At 41.6% G+C, this 20,153-nt stretch overlaps 2 protein-coding genes across 2 annotated transcripts; one reads left to right on the plus strand and one right to left on the minus strand.

The window, feature by feature from the left end:
- Positions 1-1,783: 1,783 nt before the first annotated feature.
- Positions 1,784-3,711, minus strand: ccno (cyclin O). Its single transcript, XM_086076742.1, has 3 exons — positions 3,378-3,711; positions 3,087-3,272; positions 1,784-2,691 (listed from the first exon to the last, which is right to left on the minus strand). Exons 1-3 carry the CDS (start codon positions 3,669-3,671, stop codon positions 2,209-2,211), a joined length of 963 nt encoding a protein of 320 aa, XP_085932868.1. The 5' UTR covers positions 3,672-3,711; the 3' UTR covers positions 1,784-2,208.
- A 481-nt stretch (positions 3,712-4,192) lies between these two features.
- Positions 4,193-19,300, plus strand: tut7 (terminal uridylyl transferase 7). The gene is made up of 29 exons (XM_086076240.1): positions 4,193-4,302; positions 4,882-5,300; positions 6,057-6,211; positions 6,335-6,451; positions 6,569-6,746; positions 7,237-7,325; positions 7,459-7,510; positions 7,602-7,671; positions 7,830-7,956; positions 8,026-8,145; positions 8,217-8,351; positions 8,700-8,877; positions 8,951-9,594; positions 9,931-10,081; positions 10,533-10,619; positions 10,736-10,836; positions 11,099-11,156; positions 11,251-11,354; positions 11,433-11,522; positions 11,603-11,716; positions 11,847-11,924; positions 11,996-12,173; positions 12,347-12,394; positions 12,476-12,567; positions 13,506-13,621; positions 13,692-13,885; positions 14,136-14,203; positions 14,293-14,353; positions 16,050-19,300. The coding sequence occupies exons 2-29, from the start codon at positions 4,901-4,903 to the stop codon at positions 16,226-16,228; spliced, it is 3,984 nt and encodes a 1,327-aa protein (XP_085932366.1). The 5' UTR covers positions 4,193-4,302; positions 4,882-4,900; the 3' UTR covers positions 16,229-19,300.
- Positions 19,301-20,153: the final 853 nt, after the last annotated feature.

Genomic DNA, 20,153 nt, shown 5'->3' on the forward strand with positions numbered 1-20,153 from the left:
GGCGCGGGATTCATTTTGTGGCCCAATCAAATCTAGGTATTAGGCTCGGTCTCTAAGGGACCGAAGGCGTCCTCGGAGATTGAGCTGGAAGGGACTAACGGTCTTTTTTGGGGGCTGGAGTGGGGAGTGGGAGCGCGCGTAAATGGCGCCTTTGCAGCGGTTGAGGCAACCCGGGCCACCTGCACTCCACTTTGTGCCAAACGCAACGCCTGAGGCGCACCAGTCTGTTATCAATTTAGGGTCTTTTTTTTTTTTTACACTGAAGCCATAATAGCCTATCCCGTGCGTAATTGTGCGCACCTTTAATTGGAAGTAGTGTAAACAAAAATACTACTTTTAGAATTCTTATCCAAAATAGCTATATCTTTTGGGCATGGATGCTGCACTTATGTCCCGTGCGTAAATTGTATTTACGTGTATAGAAGAGAAGAGGAGTTCAAGGCCAGTAGAAGTGGAAAAGGAAAAGGGCAATTAAAGACGACAGCTCGGCAAACACACTGTTGACAAATGCCTTTCCACAAGCAAACAAACAAAGAGGAGAAGTCCAGCGGGCCCTTCACGCTGAATGCACCTGTGTGGTCGACACTGTGTCAGCAGGTCGAACTGCCACGCGTAATGGATTAGCGAGATAGCGAGATTAAAAAAAAAAGTTTTTTTTTTTTTTTAACTCCGTAGGCGTATAGGTCACTGTGGAAGAATACAACACGAAATGAGAATGTTTACCACTACAACGATCATTTCATTAAAGTATTTAAGTCCGAATCACGAATATTTAATGATTTTTAAAACACTTCCGGGTGGGTTAAATAAATGTCCCTTAAAAGTGTTCTGCTTTAAGGTGACATCATGCCAATAAATAAATAGGCTATTAAAAGTACAACTCCTTTGTTTAGTCAGGTAATAAAAATGTGTTCAGACGGGCCTCAACTATTTTTAGAGGAAAGTCTTAAGTCTTCTGGCTTATTATCTAAAATAGTTATTGTATACGTGTGTGGGAGTTTTTGTTTTGTTTTGTTTTTGTAATTGACGCGATAAGTTTTTTACTTCTTCCTTGTCCCTTTTGGACATGTAAGCTATGCATAATGATAACCATGTATGTTAAAAAAACAACAACTTTATTTTAAATCTTTTTATTTTAATTGCAGTATTTCTGTTGCTGGTTTATATGTTCAATAAACAAACAATTTGTTTTTGTAAAAAAAAAAGAAGAATATAAATGTTTTTTTCTGCTTGAATGTGCATTTTAGCTTTAATGACGTTCCAAATTTCAGACATTAAAGTTTAGAAGCATAATGTTTCTTTAATTGTATGAAACTGGAGACAAATTTGGCTCATAATAATCCCAGAACTAAATGTTCAAAGGACTCATTGATTCAGACAAACAACTTTTACTCCAAATTTCAATTTCAGAAATTAAAGTCTAAAAGCATAATGTTTCTTTAATTGCATGAAACTCACATTGGGTCATAATAATCCCAGAGATAAATGTTCAAATGACTCATTGATTCAGACAAACAACTTTTACTCCAAATTTATTTCACATTTGCAAGGAACGTTTTACTGCATATTTTTGGTCTGCTTCTTCATTGCAGATATCACAACACGTGATGTGATAAACAATGACTCGAATCGAAAATACTGAAATCATATAAAAAGCATGCAACAGTGTCACTGAGCCAAAGCACATATTTTATATCAGAAAATCTCACACACACCCCCACCAAACAAAAATGTCACCAAAAGTATAAATACTGAAATAAAGATAATCTCATCTCATTTTGCTCACAAATACTCAGTGTGAAATCTGAGTCTGTTTAGTTGAGCACAAACAGAGCAATTATTAACTGGCAACAAGTGGATACACAGGTTAATCGTACTTTTTGGGAAGAGCATTTAATTGTTCTGCTTGTCACGACTTCACTGGCCTAGATAGTTACACAAACAATATTTGTTGTAAATAATCATTTTTACACCGCTGAGCCAGTTTTGCAATCACTGTTCAATGTTTCAGTACTCTTAGCACCAATTGGTGTTCACTAAGATCAACAGCAGAGGCGTGCAAAGGGGGGGAAGCCAAGGGGGCGGTAACCCCTCCCCACGTCAACGAAAGTATTATCTGCATTATAGAAGGGGGCATCGAGCCTAAAAAAATTGTTAAATATCAACAACAATTTTCTAAATCCCCTTCCCAAAATGTTTATATTTAAACTAAACATATGCATCGTGACTCAGTGACTCCCGGTTAAGTGCGGCCAACAGCTTCAGATTGTCTCTGCACTCCCGAGCCAAACCGCTGCCTGCTTTGTCGTCGTCGCTCCCCCGCTCATCCTCCATCATGCTGTCCTGTGATTCTTCCTCCGGCTGGCAGCTGACGTGTTCATCTTGGAGTAACTCCTGCGCGAGGCTCAACGCACAGCTCGCGGTTAGAGACGGAACATACTTATTGAAGGCGTAGTCGGCCAGGCTCAGCTCGCACAACTTTCGCGCCAGGCTGCTGCAATGCTTCACAGGCCCGTCAGCGGCCTCCGTGCGGTTGGCGTGGTAGTCCAAGAAGAAGGCCAGGGTGGGCGCGCCAAGGCGGAAATGGAGGCGCAGCAGGATGAGACACTCCAGGTTGCAGAGCTGCTCCCTGGTGAAGGTGTCGCAGCACAGGGACAGGAGGTGACTGATGCTGGGGGAGCACACCTCCACCTGGGAAAGACACATTAACCCTTCTTCCATTCTCTCTAAAGCAGTGGTTCTCAAACGTTTTAGAACATGTAAACTATCGCCACCATGACCAACATTAGGGGCTCTATTTCCTTAGAGAGCATACGTGAACCATGGCTCCCGTTTTTGTTGTTTGCCAATTTTGGGGGTGGGGGGGGGTAGATGGATAGATAGATGGATAGATGGATAGATGGATAGATAGATAGATAGATAGATAGATAGATAGATAGATAGATAGATAGATAGATAGATAGATAGATAGATAGATAGATAGATAGATAGATAGATAGATAGATAGATAGATAGATAGATAGATAGAAAGAAAAGCCTGTGGTCTCATATTGAGAATGGACACGTGTGTATTCCAATACACATACCTTTTTGCTGGCAAGGAGCAGTGCCGTGACGCTCAAAAGCTGGAAGCAGTCGGCGGCCACCGGCGTGCAAGCCAAGAACCTGTCCATGATGTTGACGGTCAGGCAGCAACACTCAAAGGACAGGCGGAAGTGCTTGTGCAGCGGGATGAGCCAGCTGACCATCTTGCAGCGCGCCTCGGCCGTCACCTACCAATTGATTGACTTTATGGAAGTTGAATTAATCCACGAACAAAATATACAAACATGCACTTGTTATTTGAGCACAAAATCCACCCCTGCATTTGAACGTACTTGTGGCTGGAGAGCAAGACTTTTGCACGGGTAAAACAGCGCTTCCCTCTCCTTTTCATTCCTGTAGCTGACGTCACCGTACTGGAGGTACCAGTTGGAAGTTTGCCCTGACGGGTCACCCACCGGTTTGTCCACACGCAGAGGCGATGAAGCTTCCCGTGTATGAGGCGTGATAGAACCTGCCAAATCCTCCTCGAAGCCGGAGTCACTCAATCTGGACACAAGTTTCTGCTTCCGGTACCGCTCGACCCGGACCCGTACGGAGTCACCCCCGCCCCGCTTCACGAGCACCATCTCCGGCGTGCGTCAAATGGACCTCAGCCCAGAACGAGGCCGGAGTTTAGTGTACCCAGTGAAAGGTGGAGGGGGAGTCGCCCTTTCCCGGGGTCTTCCCCGCTTCACTCTCCTCGTTACCATGGCGACTATAGAGCCAGACGAAAACAATTGAACCTGCCTGTCGCAATTACCTCTTCACACATGGCCACCATATGTCAAACACTTAACCACTTAACATGGGTTACCAACTGACTGGGGGGGAGAAATGATTAAAATAATAATAATAATAATAATAATAATAATAATAATAATAATAATAATAATAATAAAAAGGTATAAAGTAATAATGTTAAAACAAATCAAAATAATCTGTCACTATAAAAATGTTCACACACAAAAATGACAGCGTTTTTATGAATGTTATTTCCACTATTAAATCGTTATTTTTTTTTTTAAATATGATGTCATGTTTATTTGGAAACGAAACTGTGTGTTGCGTTTTGCTGTAATGGGCGGAACACGAAAGCTGCCGTGTCCCACCGCTACAAAACAGATCGTACACTTTCAAAACTCAATGCGAGAGCGGCGTTGAAAAAAACGCCTGGCCCAGAACCTAGCGTCAAGTATGTCCTTTATCCACATTTTAAAGGTACGGAAGTAACCTTTATAACTACGAAGTAGTAGCGTATTGCATTGTACTGTCGTTGGCGTACTGAAGAGCTGAATTGCCTAACAAAAAGCAGGGCAAAACATAGCTAGCATTAGTTGCTAAGGGGTTAGCTAGGTAGCTTAGCTTAGCTTAAGATGCTACACGGCTAACGGCAGCGTTAACCGTGATTGCCCATATAACGGTCCATTTGCAATTGGCGCTTTCGTGCACATTTAGTGAGATTGTGAACCTTCAACTCATGGAAGAAGAAGCGAAAGTCAGAAGTAGAAGTAGTTCGCACACGCTAGCATGCTAGTGCACGCTAACATCATGACATAACCTCTTGTAAGAAGTCTGTAAGAAAGCTTGGGACTGTTGGCTGCGGCTGCATTTATTTCTCAAACGTCAACGTCTTTTGTGAGAGGTTAAAAAGATAGAGTTAAACACAAGGTTGGTTTAAGTTCTAGTACATCACGCTGCATATCTTAAGTTAGGGGTGTCAAATCTGTTGACATCGCATTGCTAAGCCACATACAAGTATTCATGTATACGTTGATTGAAATATTGCCTGCTTTATAGTTTTAGCTTTTAGCGCCCCATGGAGAACTCGGACAGGCACAACTGGGCAAGGCCAGGTAGCTGGGGAGCAGCTGCAGATGGCTGGAGGGGCCAGGACCAGAGTAGAGGACAGCCCTTCAGAACGGATGGAGGATATCAAGGCAAGAAGAACCAGGGAGGTCCATACAGAGCCAGCCCCAAGAGGGGGGGACTCGGCCCCTTGGTTTATTCCCCAGGAGCCTTCCGAGGTGGCCACAGCCCCTTGCAGAGGGATGATTTACATCGGTTCTGGAGTCCGGAAAATAATGGCGGGACTCGAGAAGAGAACCGGAGAGAGCATATGCAACAACAGTGGGGCAAGAGTGTCCGTGATGGAGGTCCACATGAGGACAGGGATATATGGAGGAGGGACACCGCTGATGGAAATGTTCTTAATGCAGGTGGGATTTCAGAGTTCGTTTTAAAATGTACGTTCGGGGATGCATTTGGAATGACGTTTGTCTGATTTCGTGTAGACCAGGGGTTTGCAGATTTTTATGCTCAAGGGCCATTTAAATTTTTCAAATAAACAGATGGGCCAGGTGGTGGAAAAAAATAAAATATGAGCTAGGGCTGGGCGATTATATGATCGCAAATAGTCATCTTGATAAATAATGTTGATTGTGATCATCTGTAAGCATATTTACACCATCAGACGCCGCGGAAATGTTTGTGACAGCCAATAAGAGTGAGACAAATTGAAGACGTAAACAAACAATGACCAAATGTGCTGTTAAATGCACAGCTGAGGTTGGTGTTATTCTCCGAAGATTAAGCTGTTTTGACATGTAGCATTAGCACTGCAAACGTGTTGTTTTTGCAAATAGCAATGGTGTACAGTACTGTTAACACAATATGTAGCATCATAACTTAAAATTATTACATTTTAAGGAATCTGCATTATTCACAAGGAGGCAGTTGATTTTGTAAACTGTAAACTAGTTGACTACTATTTTACTTATATTGTACTCTTGAATAAATAAATAAATATAATTTTTTGTTTATCTTTTTCATTTGATGTGGCCACTGAGGCATAATTTGCGCACTCCTCCTTTAGACCATTTTATAGATTTAAAGCTTTCCATTCCTGGACTTCAAAAAAAGCAATGCACTACCATTTTAATCATCTCATTGTCATTTTTCTTTTGTTCCAAAAGGAAAACGACATAGGCGAAGAAACAAGGGCAGAAATTTTGCTGAAGAGGACCGGGACCTCGTAAGTGAAGAGTCCTCACTCTCGGCCAAAGATCTGCACGTTCTGCGACAGGCCGAGATGCGTCTAAGTAAAGATGACATACACTGTCTCAAGAAGGTACCACACACAACAACTTAGAAATTGTAAAAACTATACTCTTTCCTTCATGTTCTTGTAACTGTTGGAAATTCTTGGTTTGGATTCACTATTTTCAAAAATCTCTGCTCTTGTGTTAACCAGAAGTCCAACAGCAAGCCTAATGCACTTTACACCTGCGCCCTCTGCGACGTTCTCCTCGACTCCGTGTCTGATGCCAACAGGCACGTCCGAGACAAGCGGCACAAGCGGAGGCTCAAGGTAAGGAAGAATAGCCAGCGTTAGGTTACATTACCATGTTTTAAAGAATGCACAGCGCATCAGCCTTTTTGTGGGTTGTACAACTGAATGTGGAAAAGATTGCGTTTATGTCTGCAGGAGAAGAAAGAGCATGCGATGTTGACTGAGATCCTGCCCCCTGGCCCCGAGCATGTTCATGCATTGACTGCCGCTTTAGAGGCTGTCGCCCTCGAGCACGGAATGGATGATTGCGATGTAGAGAGGAGACAGTGTGCTGTGTCCCTAATGCAAGATCTGCTCCTGACCGTCCTGCCTGGTGAGCCACCTCACAAGTTGTTGAAGACAATATTAATTTAGTTTCGAAGGTGGCCGCGAATGGTGAAAAAAATGTATTTGACACCCCCTAAAAAAAAAATTGTCATTCCCTATATGAATAGTTTAAACTGTGACTAGACCACAAACTATTATCCCAAAACACTTTCTCATTTCACACTTATAACATTACCCTTAAAAATAAATGGCTTGCGGATGATTGATTTTAAAACTGGGAGTGCACTGACGCTAGCTTATAACCTCTTTGCAAGCTTTAACAGTGCTAATTACTACTTTCCTATTAGCCAGTGCTAATTTGACAGCAGAAGAATACACAAATACACCAGGAGGTGTGAATAGGTAAAAAAAGTGAATCTGTGTATTTGTGAATGACGATCCACAAATAAGCGTTCGGTAGCTTAAATGTAACTTATCTACAGCACACTGTGTGGTGCATGGCTGGTAACGGTATCACTTGTCTGCCAAATCTGTAGAGATCAGGCTTCGCTTGTATGGATCATCTTGCACTAAGTTTGGATTCAAGGATTCTGATGTCAACATCGACATACAGTATCCACCTCACGTGAGTAGCGCAGCGCCAATACTTTTGTGCACCCGAGAATGTGACATTTGCAGAATGCGCCATATTCACACACTTGTCTTTTTTATATTACATTTATGTTGTGTAAAGGCTTTGAAATTGAATGTATTCACAGATGCATCAGCCAGATGTCTTGTTGTCTGTCAAGGAGTCCATCGCTGTGAGCCGTGAGTCACCTTTTTCTATGTTCGACCACAATAAAATCTTATTTTTTGTGGGGGGTTATTCCATTCACTGATTTTGTTTGTCTGTCCTCAGCTCTTTTTGTTGACCTGGAAGCTGATTTTCATGCTCGTGTGCCTGTTGTCATCTGCAAAGAAAAGAAGAGGTGTGTAGCCCTGCAAGTTGTTTAGTCACCAAATGTCTGGCAATTAAAAAAATCACTTGTGTCCAACAAGTTTGCCATGAACTTGAGCAATAAAATGAGACAATAGAGCTGACTCCACGTGGTCATTAAACAAATTGTCCCCTCCACCCCCCTCACAGTGGTCTCCTCTGCAAAGTGAGCGCAGGGAATGAGAATGCGTTCCAAACCACCTCTTATCTAGCTTCCCTAGCCAAGCAGGAGCCTCTCCTCCCGCCATTGGTTCTGGGACTCCGACATTGGGCTAAGGTAACAAATGATTTATTTCCAAAATAAGAGGGACACATGACACATGTCTTCATTTTGTATTTGCTGTAGATCTGTCAAATCGACCACGCGGACGAGGGTGGACTACCGCCGTATGTCTTCGCCCTCATGGTCATCTACTTTTTACAACAGCGCAAAGAGCCCCTCTTGCCAACGTATCTGAATCACGCGGTTTGTACTTCATTTTCAGAAAGATAATCTTTTCACACTTAATTATAATGGTGCACTGTTGTGTTGTTTAGATCAAGACCTTTTCGCTGGGCAAGCTTTCAGACTTCAACCTCACGTGTGTAGAGGATGGATACATGCACTGGACTTGCACCACTTCAGCCAAAGATGCGCCACAGCCAGCAGAGGGCGCATGCATGAAGGGAAAGGTAACATTCACGTTGGGAGTTTTCCCCATCCATCCATTTCTATACAATTTCTACTCATCTGGATTGTCCCTGTTGACTTTGGCCAAAAGGCTCACTTCATCTTGGAGTGGTAACCTGTCAATCACAGGACGACTGTGAATGACGTTAAATGTATGAATCACGCACTGCCAACGGCTCAACAGGAAGACGTATTCTTAGGCTGCCCAAACTACTTCATTGTGCTCAGTTTGTAACCTCCAAACGTTATGTCACTAACTTAACTACAGACCGGCGGTATGAAGCTTTCTTTTGAAAATGAAATGTGACTTTCTTCTGAAGGTGAAACTTGTTAATATGTTTACCTTTCAGGTTCCACTGGTTTTCCAGAGCCCTCGTCCCCCAGTGGACATCGGCCTTCTCTGGGTCGAAATTCTCCGCTTCTATTCCCTGGAGTTCAATATGTCCGACAATGTGGTCAGCGTACGGACCAGTGCTGTCCTCTCCCGGGAGTTAAAAGACTGGCCCAAGAAACGCATAGCTGTGGAGGGTAAGCAGGATGCTCGATTTGAATTGTGTATGTGTGAACACCCAACATGTATGTCTATTTCTGTGGGTTATAGACCCTTTTGCTGTCAAGAGGAACGTGGCCCGCACTGTTAACAGCCAGCAAATGTATGAATACATCCTCCATTGCCTCAAAACAACATACAAGTACTTCGCACTGCCCCCCAACATGCCGGCAGCCAATCACAAGATGGCAGCTCCATGCGCAAAGGAGTCATGTGAGGGGAAGGTGGGCCCATCAGAGTTGAGCCAGCTGAGCATTCAATCCCAAAGCGAATGTGAAGAAAACGGCCCCGACGACTCTGATTGCATCATTGAGGAAGAGGAGGAAATTGAGGAAGGCAGCGACTCTGACGGGGAGAAGGAAAAGGTGGACTTAGGGAAAAGTAGCTTCTCTGAGGAAGAGGAGGACGAAGATGCTGAGGCGCACGGCAGACGTCACTTGGACAGCTTCACCACGGAGGATGAGGAGATTTTCCCTGTGGATGAGATCTCGGGGGAGGAGCTTTTGTCTGATGAGGAAGCTCCAGATGTGGACACACCTGGTTCAAATGAGGAAGATGAAGAGGAACTGGCAACTGTTGTCGCCTCATCTACATGCTTACAGGACGCTGTTGAAAATGAGCTCCCAGAAAATAAAACCCACATGCAGACCACAAGGTCATATCAATTCAGCAAGTATGCTTTCACCAGAGGAAAGGTAAGTTTATTATTTTCACTATCAAACATACAGTGGATGTAAAGTCTGCACAATTGTTTAAATGCCAGGTTTTTGTGATATAAAAAGAAACAAATATTTTCAATATTGAAAGTAAAAGTAAACAACTCAGATGATGTGGTTCTAAAAGTGTACACACCCTCTTATAACAGGGAATGTGGCAACTTTCTTAATTAACCGCTCATATTCAGACTTGTGTTAAATGGGAGTCAGCATAAACCTGCCGCCATTTAAAGTACCTCCGATTAACTCCTACTAAAGTTGCGGTGTTTATTGACGTGAGCATCCTACTAATATTTTCCCTTTCATCCCACCCAGTCACACTTGGTTGTGTGCAGCTTGTGCAAGCGTGATGGCCACTTGAAGAAAGATTGTCCAGAGGATTTCAAGAAGGTGGAGTTGCAGCCTTTGCCCCCAATGACACCGGACTTCCTCAGTGTGCTTGACCAAGTCTGTGAGCAGTGTTTCGGTGAGTGCAAACTCTTCACTTGTCAATAATATTGTGGTGAATGATGTGAGGAAAAACAAGCAGTTGCTCTTCTGTTTGTATCGCGCAGCAGCATAAACTTCAAGGGGAAGTCAAATTTAAAAACAAATCTTTTCATTATGTACTATGCGCCCCCACTCATGTAAACGAGGCATTCTGTTTAATAATTGCGCTTGTGGAATATGAATAACGCAGCAAAGTCCACTTTTTTTTTTTATCCATCTCAGGGGGGCAGCCATTTTGCCACTTGCTGAAAATCAATAAATAATTATTTGTTATTTATGACCTTTTGTATACTTGTGCATTTTCACTTGAATAAATGTACTTGTGTCAAGAGTGACTTTTTAATGAATTATTATTATATTTTTGCATTATTTATTTTTACAATAAACTTTCAGTTTGAGCGAGAAGTGTGATGTGTGCCTCTTTCCAGTGGACTTTGCCCCAGATGACTTGGAAGTGGCTGTCCGAGAGTGCATCCTTCAAGATCTCGAGACCTTTGTCAGGCGACAGTTCCCTGGTGAAGTAAACCACAATCCGCAGTTCATCTTGAAAACATTTCGGCCATGTACTTTACACCTGTCCATGACGTCATAAAGATGACTTCGATTATTTATTCCTTTATTTTGTGGGCAGGTGCTCGGCTGCAGCTGTTTGGATCTTCCAAAAATGGTTTTGGCTTCAGGCAGAGTGACCTAGACATCTGTATGGTGCGAGAGGGCCAGGACAGCATGGATGTATGTCATCTTGTTGTGCATGTAAAACAGTGTTAGTGGCTAGAGAGTAAGCGATGAGAACGTTTCATCTTGCGATTATTAAAATGTCAGCGAGCAGTTTTTAGTTGCTACCAACCCAAATTAATTTTGTGGCATGCTAAACCCTATGAATTGACTCTGATGTTTTGATGTTACTGTGTTACGAGTAACTAAATTGCTTCCATACTGCTATAAGTATGCCAAACTACAAAAATATGACTTGACTTTCCATTTGTCTCGTCAGGATGCTGACTGCATCAATATAATTGAGCGACTTGCAAAGCTTCTGAGGAAACACCCTGGTAAAAAGCAATTCATCCTCATTCAAGTTGTACGTGCTAAATGTATTCTTTTTCAATTTTTTTGAGTGTCTCATCATGTTCTTTGTCCGCAAAGATTTGAGGAACATACTGCCGATTACTACAGCCAAAGTCCCCATTGTGAAGTTCTACCATGTCCGCACTGGTCTGGAGGGAGACATAAGCCTGTACAATAGACTGGTAGGACGTTGGCAGCAATTTTGATTCCTGCTGAAATGTAAATTACACACAATTAGAGATTTGGTTTCACCCCCACAGGCTCTACACAACACGCGCCTGCTCGCGTTATACGCCGCCATTGACAGGAGAGTGAAGATCCTCTGTTATGTCATGAAGGTGTTTGCCAAGGTCTGTATGCCACCGAGAGAGCACACGCTGTCATTGAGATGTTGCCGTTTTTGCATAATTGTGCTGGCGTTTAATTCCAGATGTGTGACATTGGGGATGCTTCGCGTGGCAGTCTCTCATCTTACGCCTACACCCTTATGGTTCTCTTCTTCCTCCAGCAGAGGGATCCACCTCTTATACCTGTGCTACAGGAGGTACGTTTCAGCAAAATTCAGAGCAGATCAATTAATTATATTTCTGCCACCACAGCTAACACTTGTAACTTAAATTTTCTGTTCAGCGGCTAATAACAAAACTTTGGCTCTACTGCTTGTGTTTTTGCAGCTTTATGACGGCGACAAGAAGCCTGAGGTGTTAGCGGATGGCTGGAATGTGTATTTCTTTGACGATTTAAAAGCACTAGTCAGTATCTTGTGTACAATCAGTCGTATCTGCTTTCTATCTCGCTAACTTCATTGCTGCTCGACCCGCAGCCCAGTCGGTGGCCGCAGTACGGGAAGAACACGGAGACGGTGGGAGAGCTGTGGCTCGGCCTCCTCCGCTTCTACACGGAGGAGTTTGACTTTAAAGAGTATGTGGTGTGCACCCGCCAGAAAGCCCGTCTCACCACCTTCAACAAGCAGTGGACGTCCAAATACATCGTCATTGAAGGTCAGTGGGTGTCACAGTAGTTTGCATTTGTACTATTTATATTTGAAAATAATAGAAGATGCCTTTGGTAGTGTGAAGGAACTGCTTAAATTGAACAAATAATTACTATTTGTAAAAATATGTAATTTACCTGAGCTGTGAATTTGTGTTTTTGACTGTTAACTCTTTTGCAGATCCATTTGACCTCAATCACAATCTGGGTGCTGGTCTGTCCAGGAAAAGTAAGGTTCTTTTTTTCTGATTATCATCTTTTGTTTATGTTGTCTCTCAAATGTGCTTGTTGTTTATTATCATGAATGCAGTGACCAATTTCATCATGAAGGCTTTCATCAATGGCAGAACTGTGTTTGGAACGCCCGTGAAGGTGTTTCCTCCTGAGTACCCCTCTCAGATGGTTGGTATTTGCTAATTAAATCTTCAAGTCAAATGATATTGAAGAAAATATGAATGTTCTTAACTAAACATGGAACCTAGCAAAAGAAAGATGAGTCTCTTCTTTCATCAGGAAAAAGTATATTTGTATCTGTTTCTTTTTTTGCAGCAAATAGCATCAGAATATAGCTAAATTACACCATTATTCACATTCCTGGTGAAAACACTGCCAAAAAGAGCTTGTTGCAACATGGCCCTGGCTGATCTCTTATACTCTGCTGCCACCTGCTGGCTGTTTTTTTGTAATAACTACCATTGCTTTAAGCCACCTCTTTATGTCAGAAGCTGCATCAAAGCCTACGCTCTTGCATAAAGAACATAAAAAACGTGTAAATACGTTTGGGGGAGTGAAGGACAAAGTATTGAAGAAAAAAACAACGTATTGACATATTTTTGAGTTTGAATCAGTGAAAGGGGGGGAAGTAGTCCCCCCCAGTTTTCATCAATATCAGAAGGGGGCCATTTTGTCACTTGCTGTCGAGGGAACACAACATCACAGTTCCTCAGGTCTCACGTAACAACCAATCACAGCTCAGCTTCAGAAAACAAGTGAGCTGTGATTGGTCGTTGCCTGAGCAACTGTGATGTCATCTTCATTCGACAGCAAGTGGCAAAATGGCCGCCCCCTGAGATGGATAAAAACGGCTGGATTTTGCTTCATAACTCATATTCTACAAATGTAATATTAATCAGATTGTCATGTTTAGACTAGTGAGGTCACATATAACAAATTATTATCAAGAAATGTTAAGGTTGACTTCCCCTCTTTAACTATTCGTCCGAGACCAGCTTAAAAACGTTTCATTATTCTTTGTTCATTACAGTTAGAGGAAATGTGTAAGAGGTTTACTGCATCTATTTGCCCACCTGCTAACTCAAATTTGTCTCCACATCCCCCAGGAGTACTTTTTTGATCCCCAAGTCCTCACCGAGGGAGAAGTGGCCCCCAACGACCGCTGCTGCCGCATCTGTGGCAAGATAGGTCACTTCATGAAAGACTGCCCCATGCGCAGGAAGTGAGTGTCCTCGGTCACGGGCTAGAAAGTGAAACGACAGGTACACAAGTGTTGTTTTTGCATCACGCAGGTCCAGGCACAGGCACGACTCGGATAGAAGGCTGGACGGCATGCGTGAGCGAGTGGACATGGGGGAGGACCCGGCGTCCGGTTACAAAAGTGAACACTGGAGGAGGTGGGACGCTCCGGAGCCGCGCTGCTGCTTCCTGTGTGGATCCAGCGCTCACATCAAGAAGGACTGTCAGCTGTACAGAGGCCCCGCAGGTTCACGACATCTTTTTTTTCCTCCTGTAAGGGATACTGTACTGTTTTTCATGGTACTACAGTGGAAAGTGAGGAAGGCGAACTTAAGTGGACAAAAATAATACCAGCAACTCGCATGCGTGTTATTGTTTAATAATTCAAAATCGATATTTATCCGTGAGAATACTCGAGTCTAAAAATATTAGTTACATCCCCATCCTTAACTATTACCATTGGAGAGCATTCACATTTTTTCTATCTTGTCTGACAGGAAATATGAAAATGGAAAACTTCCCATCACCCTCATCGGGCCTCTTGAGGAATTTTAGAGAGAAACAAGTAAGAATTTAGTTTTAAGTCAGTAAATGAGATGTACACTTTTTTTTTTAACATTGTTTTTACAGATCTGTTGAATTTCCCTTCTCTAGGGTTCACCATTAAAAGATGAGAACAAAAGGCATCACCATGTGATGCTAAGTCCACAAGCAGGTAGGACTGTGTCTGCAGTATTTAAAATCCTGAATTACATTGACGTTAGTTGTAGAACCCAAGACCAATCCCCGCAGAAACTTTGCAGAGGGAGAGGATCAATGAGACCGTGTGTTTAATTGTTCCTCTCAACTTCAGAAGTTAGTTTAAGTTAGAGTGTGACTGTGAGCCTACATCCAATCACAATCATAAATGTGACCCGCCCAGCAAAATTAGTCACTGTGACCCATAATTCAAAATGTAGGTTTTGGCGTAATCAAAAAAACTGAATGATTTTAACTACGCATAAGGTCAAATTCACCAATTATATGTGTGTGGACGGCAAAAAAAACCAAAAGAACAAGGTTGCCAGCACATTGTACACAGTTGCCCACAACGCCGTACAATTACTACAAGGGAATTGGGAGTAACCTTTCACAGTTAAAAATATTTTGGGGTCTTTTTTCAAATGGTATACGGTGTATTGATAGCACACGCTTTTGCATTGACAAAAAAGTAAACCTCATGAAATGAGCAAGTTGAGCAAGCATTGCCTTTGAAGGGAAAGTCGCCCCTGCCAACATGGCCGCCATGTAGGCACAGTGGTTATCTGGGCTGCCACAGATCTGTGATTATCCCCAATTACGCTACTCAAATGAATGGCAATAGACCAATCAGAGGCCAGTATTTTGGGGTCTTGAGCTCTAGCATAGCAACTGTTACCATGCTAGTGTTCATTGTGATTGTTTATGGAAAATCCTGCGGATAAATGTTTCACGGTCAATGCACGTAATGCAGCAAGACACGGGCCAAATGGTCAAACTAGGGAAACGCAGCAATGTGGCTTTTAACTCATTTACTACCATTGACGGTTATAAACGTCAAAAAATCCTTTTAACTATTTCTATTAGTTTAACTTTTTTTTTTCTACTTTTGTTAACAAGAGTATGAAAACCTAGATTGTTTTTATTGTACATTTAGAACAGATATAAAATGTGTTATTAATTGTGAGTTAACTCTTAAAGTCATGCAATTAATTACGATTTTAATCGCCAGATGCTCCTAATTTTTAATTGTAATTAATCGCATGACTTCAATAGTTAACTCACGATTAATCATACATTTGATATCTGTTCTAAAAGTACATCAATTTTTTTCTAGGTTTTCATACTCTTGTTAACAAAAGTGGGGAAAATATGAAACTATTATAAATAGTTCAAATGAATTTTTGACGTCAATAGCCGTCAATGGCAGTGAATGAGATAAGCAGTTAACAATTGTCATCGCCTGACGCCTCTAATTTTTAACAATCATCTAGTCAGGCAATTACATTTTTTTATTGTAATTAATCGCATGACTTCACTAGTTAACTCACGATTAATCACAAATTTTATATCTGTTCTAAATGTACAATAAAAAAATCTAGGTTTTAACAAAAGTGGGGAAAAAATGTTAAACTAATAGAAATAGTTCAAATGAATTTTTGACGTTTATAGCCGTCAATGGCAGCGAATGAGTTAAGGACCTCATTGGAAATTCTTGCAGATTTTTCACCATCATTTTCATCATTTTTCATCCAGTCGCTTAATTGACCAGACATACCGGAAATGTATCTTCTGTAATCTTCAAGTCTTAAGATTCGCTGTTGAAAGTCAAAGAATGTGACTGAAAAATCTCTGGCTTTAAAAAAAACCCATCTTCTCTACTTGTGGTTCAGGCAGTTTAGCTTCCCGCAATTTGGTTCGCTCCAGTCACAGGAAGAGCGGAAGTGGAGTGAGCGGTGGCCACACAGACCCCCTTGAGGTTCGACTTGTGTCCAGGCAGATGGCGCCCCGCCCCGCAAAGCCTGTCAGTCTGAACAAGGACTGTCGGACTGACGGGAACGAGCCCATTTAAAGCCAAAGCCAGGACGCCTTGACTTGAAGCCATCTTGGGCCTTTTTTTAAGTTCTTTTCTTTTCCCCTCTTCAGAGGTTTTTTATTTTAAATTTTCATTTTAACAGGGACATGCAATCAGGATTGTTTTTTAACTAAATTCTATAAATCTGGAGAAATGGTAAGCTAACACGATTTTGGTCTGGCCAATGAAAGCATGCGATATTCATTCTATTCATTTTGTACAGTCCTGAAACTGTTGGACATGCGCTTGCTAATTTCTTTATTTATATTGATGTTTCAATAATGAAACAAACTTCACTTTTACCTGGCCATGTTTATTTTTTAAGGATTTTATTTAAATGTTTTAAACATTTGTCCTTTGCACTGATGCCCACAAAAGCCCATTTCCCATCTGCTTTAAAATCGCCAACAAACAGCTTTCTCTGTGTAGATGTGTACATATTTGAGGATCATTGTTTCATTTTAAGAGACTGCTGCTCCACTTACAGTCATGTGAGAAAATTAGGACACCCTATGAAAGTGTCTTTTTGTTTTTTAAACTTATTTGGACATATGGACAAGTAATATCCATTTAATTTTAACAATACTGAGGAATCCGAGTTGTATAGCAATCAAAAATGAAGATTTAAAAAGTGCAATTTCTGAGGAGGAATAAATTAGGACATCGCACGTCCCAGTTAAAATGGCTGTGATCACACGCAGGTGTGTCATGTATCAGGAGGGTTGCCCTGTTTAACCCTCGGACATGTAAAGCCCCACTAATTAACTTTTCAACCTCCAATACATATTTTCATAATTCTGCTGATCAAACGTTGACTTACAGCTAGATAAATGAAATCTTTAGCTTTCCAGCTCAAAAAAAATTATTACGCTAATGTTAGCTATCAGAAAATTTGCATGGTAGCAATAAATAGCCATCAGTTTGGGTAGTTCACCCTTCCACACTGACCCGACTAGCCACGCAACACTCTATTGTGTGCTAGCTTGTTTACGAGTGCTCGTGAATGCATCCCGGGAAGGGAGGTGGGAGTGCGGGTGTTTGTGTGTGTACAATAAAGAAGGTAAGAGCACAACCAACTCTTTCTGGTAACATACTTGATAAACAGTGCTGTATAAAGAAAAAATTTAAAATAGCCAACGTAAACAATGTAATTCAGTCTCACTTCAGGCGCCAGGGACGTTCGGATTTCATGGCAATATGCGCTGGTCCTCATGGGAAATGTGGTCTTCATTTGAGTAAAAACAATACCACTTTTGTCCATATGGTGCCGCTATAATCAACAAAAACTAAAACTTTCTTTGTGGTGTGACCCCCCCCCCCCCACACACACACACACACACTGATCTGTGTATATATAGCCTATACACACCCGTGCAAGCTGTTGAAGCCACAGGGCGGCCATCTTACTCATCCCATCTTGCGAGCAGACTATTGTAAACTATACGCGTGGTGGTCACTATTTAACAAGTAAAAAAATAAAAAATAAGTGGGCGGTATGTGCTGCTGTGAAGACCCCCTTTTTATCGCTCAGTACCATAGACCTCAATATTAGATTTGGCAGAGGCATCTTTTGTTGAATTACAAGTATAATTCTTTAATAAAAAAATATATACAAGTTTCCTCCTGTAAACATCATTAAGCATATCTTTTATACATGTATTTAAGGCAAGTTGTAAAATGTCTGAAGTCCTTTTGTTTATGTTTAACAAATTTAAAACATAATAAATCATGTCGTTTCTACAAAGTACTGTCTCAAAACGTTCTCCAATATCGATACTTTAAATGTATAGGATCGTATTCCGAGAAACGTTTCTTGGGAGGAGCAATATGGCGGCCTCGCGACTTCAAAAGTCTTGGCCTATTGGCTATCCAGTAATATATACAGATCAGTGTGTGCCTCTGACTGTTGAAGTGAGGGAGCAACATGGTCGAAGTCCAAAGACCTGTCCGAAACTCTCGGAAAGAAAATGAAGGCTACATACGAGTAGTCAGGAATTTAAAAAGATATCAAGGGAATTTGACCTCAGCCATTCTTCCATATGAAAATGTGTTTACAAATGGAGGACATTTAAAACAAGTGCCGCCATGCCCTGACGTGGCCATTCAAGCTCAAGTTCAACCAAAAAGCCAAATTCATCAGAGACTACACAAGTTTGACTTTTGTGGGAGTACACAAGGTTTCAGAGACAACCTGGGCAAATGATTGAAAAGAGGAGGGTATCCTAATTTTTTCCTCCATTGAAATACACTTTTTTTTTTATTCGTATCTTTTGTGTGATGACAAGAATAATTTATGTTAAATACAATTAAATCACTTTCTTTTTCTAGAAACAAAACCAAGATTTGACATTGTTATGTGAACTTTTATTAATAAAGAGTTTACTATTTAATGGGGTGTCGTTTATTTTCCACTTGACTGTATTTTATAAACAAAACATGCAGGCCCAACTGCCCTCATCCTTTGGAACACAAACTTATTAAAATGGTAGAAATGGACGCGATAAATTCTAAAGGCCTACATTTAGAGTGTAAATGATCTGACTCGAAGGTACACTTGTGTTGACATGGAGCCACACATTGTGTGAGGGTCCACACCCTCAAATAATGTTGCTGCTAAAAAAGAAATTTAAAAAAATGCTTGTCACTATAGACCAGAGGTGGCCAAGTTCGGTCCTCGAGAGCAACTATCCAGCCTGTTTCCCATGTTTCTCCACTAACACACCTGATTCATGATCAGGATCGTTATCAGGCTTCTGCAAAGCTTGCTGATGAGCTGATCATTAGATCCAGCTGTGCTGAAAGAGGGAGACATGGAAAACAGGCTGGATAGGGTCTCTAGAGGACCGACTTTGGCCACCCCTGCTTTAGACTGTCTCGCTTTATTGGGGTTGTGATATTAGATTGGATTTTTTATTAAAAGAATGTGGTTGGTATTATGAGCTATTATGTTTTGTTTTTAATATGACAACCTTACCGTTTCTTTTGTGTCAGACTTGACTGGTTGATGTTAGTGCGACAGGGTTTTGGCTTTGCAGTCCATTTCATTCATTAAATACAAACCAAATTCCATCCGTTTCCTGAAATGTTTTCTCTTCCGGGGCAGTGTATATTTATATTAACAACAGGACTAAGCAAGTACACCATGACTTGTCACTATTATATTTCAATAATAAGCACACAAAACATTTATACCACATCAAATTACTTTTTTATTTTTACCTAATCATAGTAATCACTAATTATATTACATGGCTGGAGCCTCTCCTTACAAGAAGCTGACATCTTCCTGCTACGGATGCCCAAAACACAACAAGCGAAGGGGGCCAGCAGGTGTTTCATCGCTGAGTCCCGTGAATCGGGCTCCGGTCGTTTGTCATTGTTATTATTATTATTGTTTTATAAATAGCTTCTCCCGCGAGCCGCTCTTGTTAGCTGCTGCGGCTAAATCCAGCCTGCCATGTCGCCGTCGCTCGCCAAGATGCCTTTTCGCTCACGCAAAATAAGAATTGGTGGTCGGCTTGCGAAGTGTGGTCTATGTGAGCCACCATAGTGTGCTGCTTTGAAACGCATGCGTTTCAGCTGTATTCTATGGCATAGCGACAGCTAGTGGTCACTTACTACTACGCACTGTCACTACACAGGAAATTCAGATAAACATCCTAACCGGATATTTGTTAACATGAACATCATGCACAGGTTGAAGCTGAAGCAGCTCGTTGGTGTTGAAGTGAAAAGTAATATGACGGTTCACATTTTAAATATTCCTTCTCATGTTTTGTCCATTGATCAAATAACATTTTATTGTTCCAAGGATGATTCATGGAATATTAATGTCTCAGCAAAAGCAACCGGAGGAGTTATGTTTATCTTTCCTCAAGTATTTTGTTTTTTTCTCCCTTAACTCATTCATTGACGGCCATTG

The sequence above is a fragment of the Leptonotus elevatus genome, chromosome 5 (assembly GCF_054856555.1).
Source record: "Leptonotus elevatus isolate MCC_2025b chromosome 5, RoL_Lele_1.0, whole genome shotgun sequence".
NCBI lineage: Eukaryota > Metazoa > Chordata > Actinopteri > Syngnathiformes > Syngnathidae > Leptonotus > Leptonotus elevatus.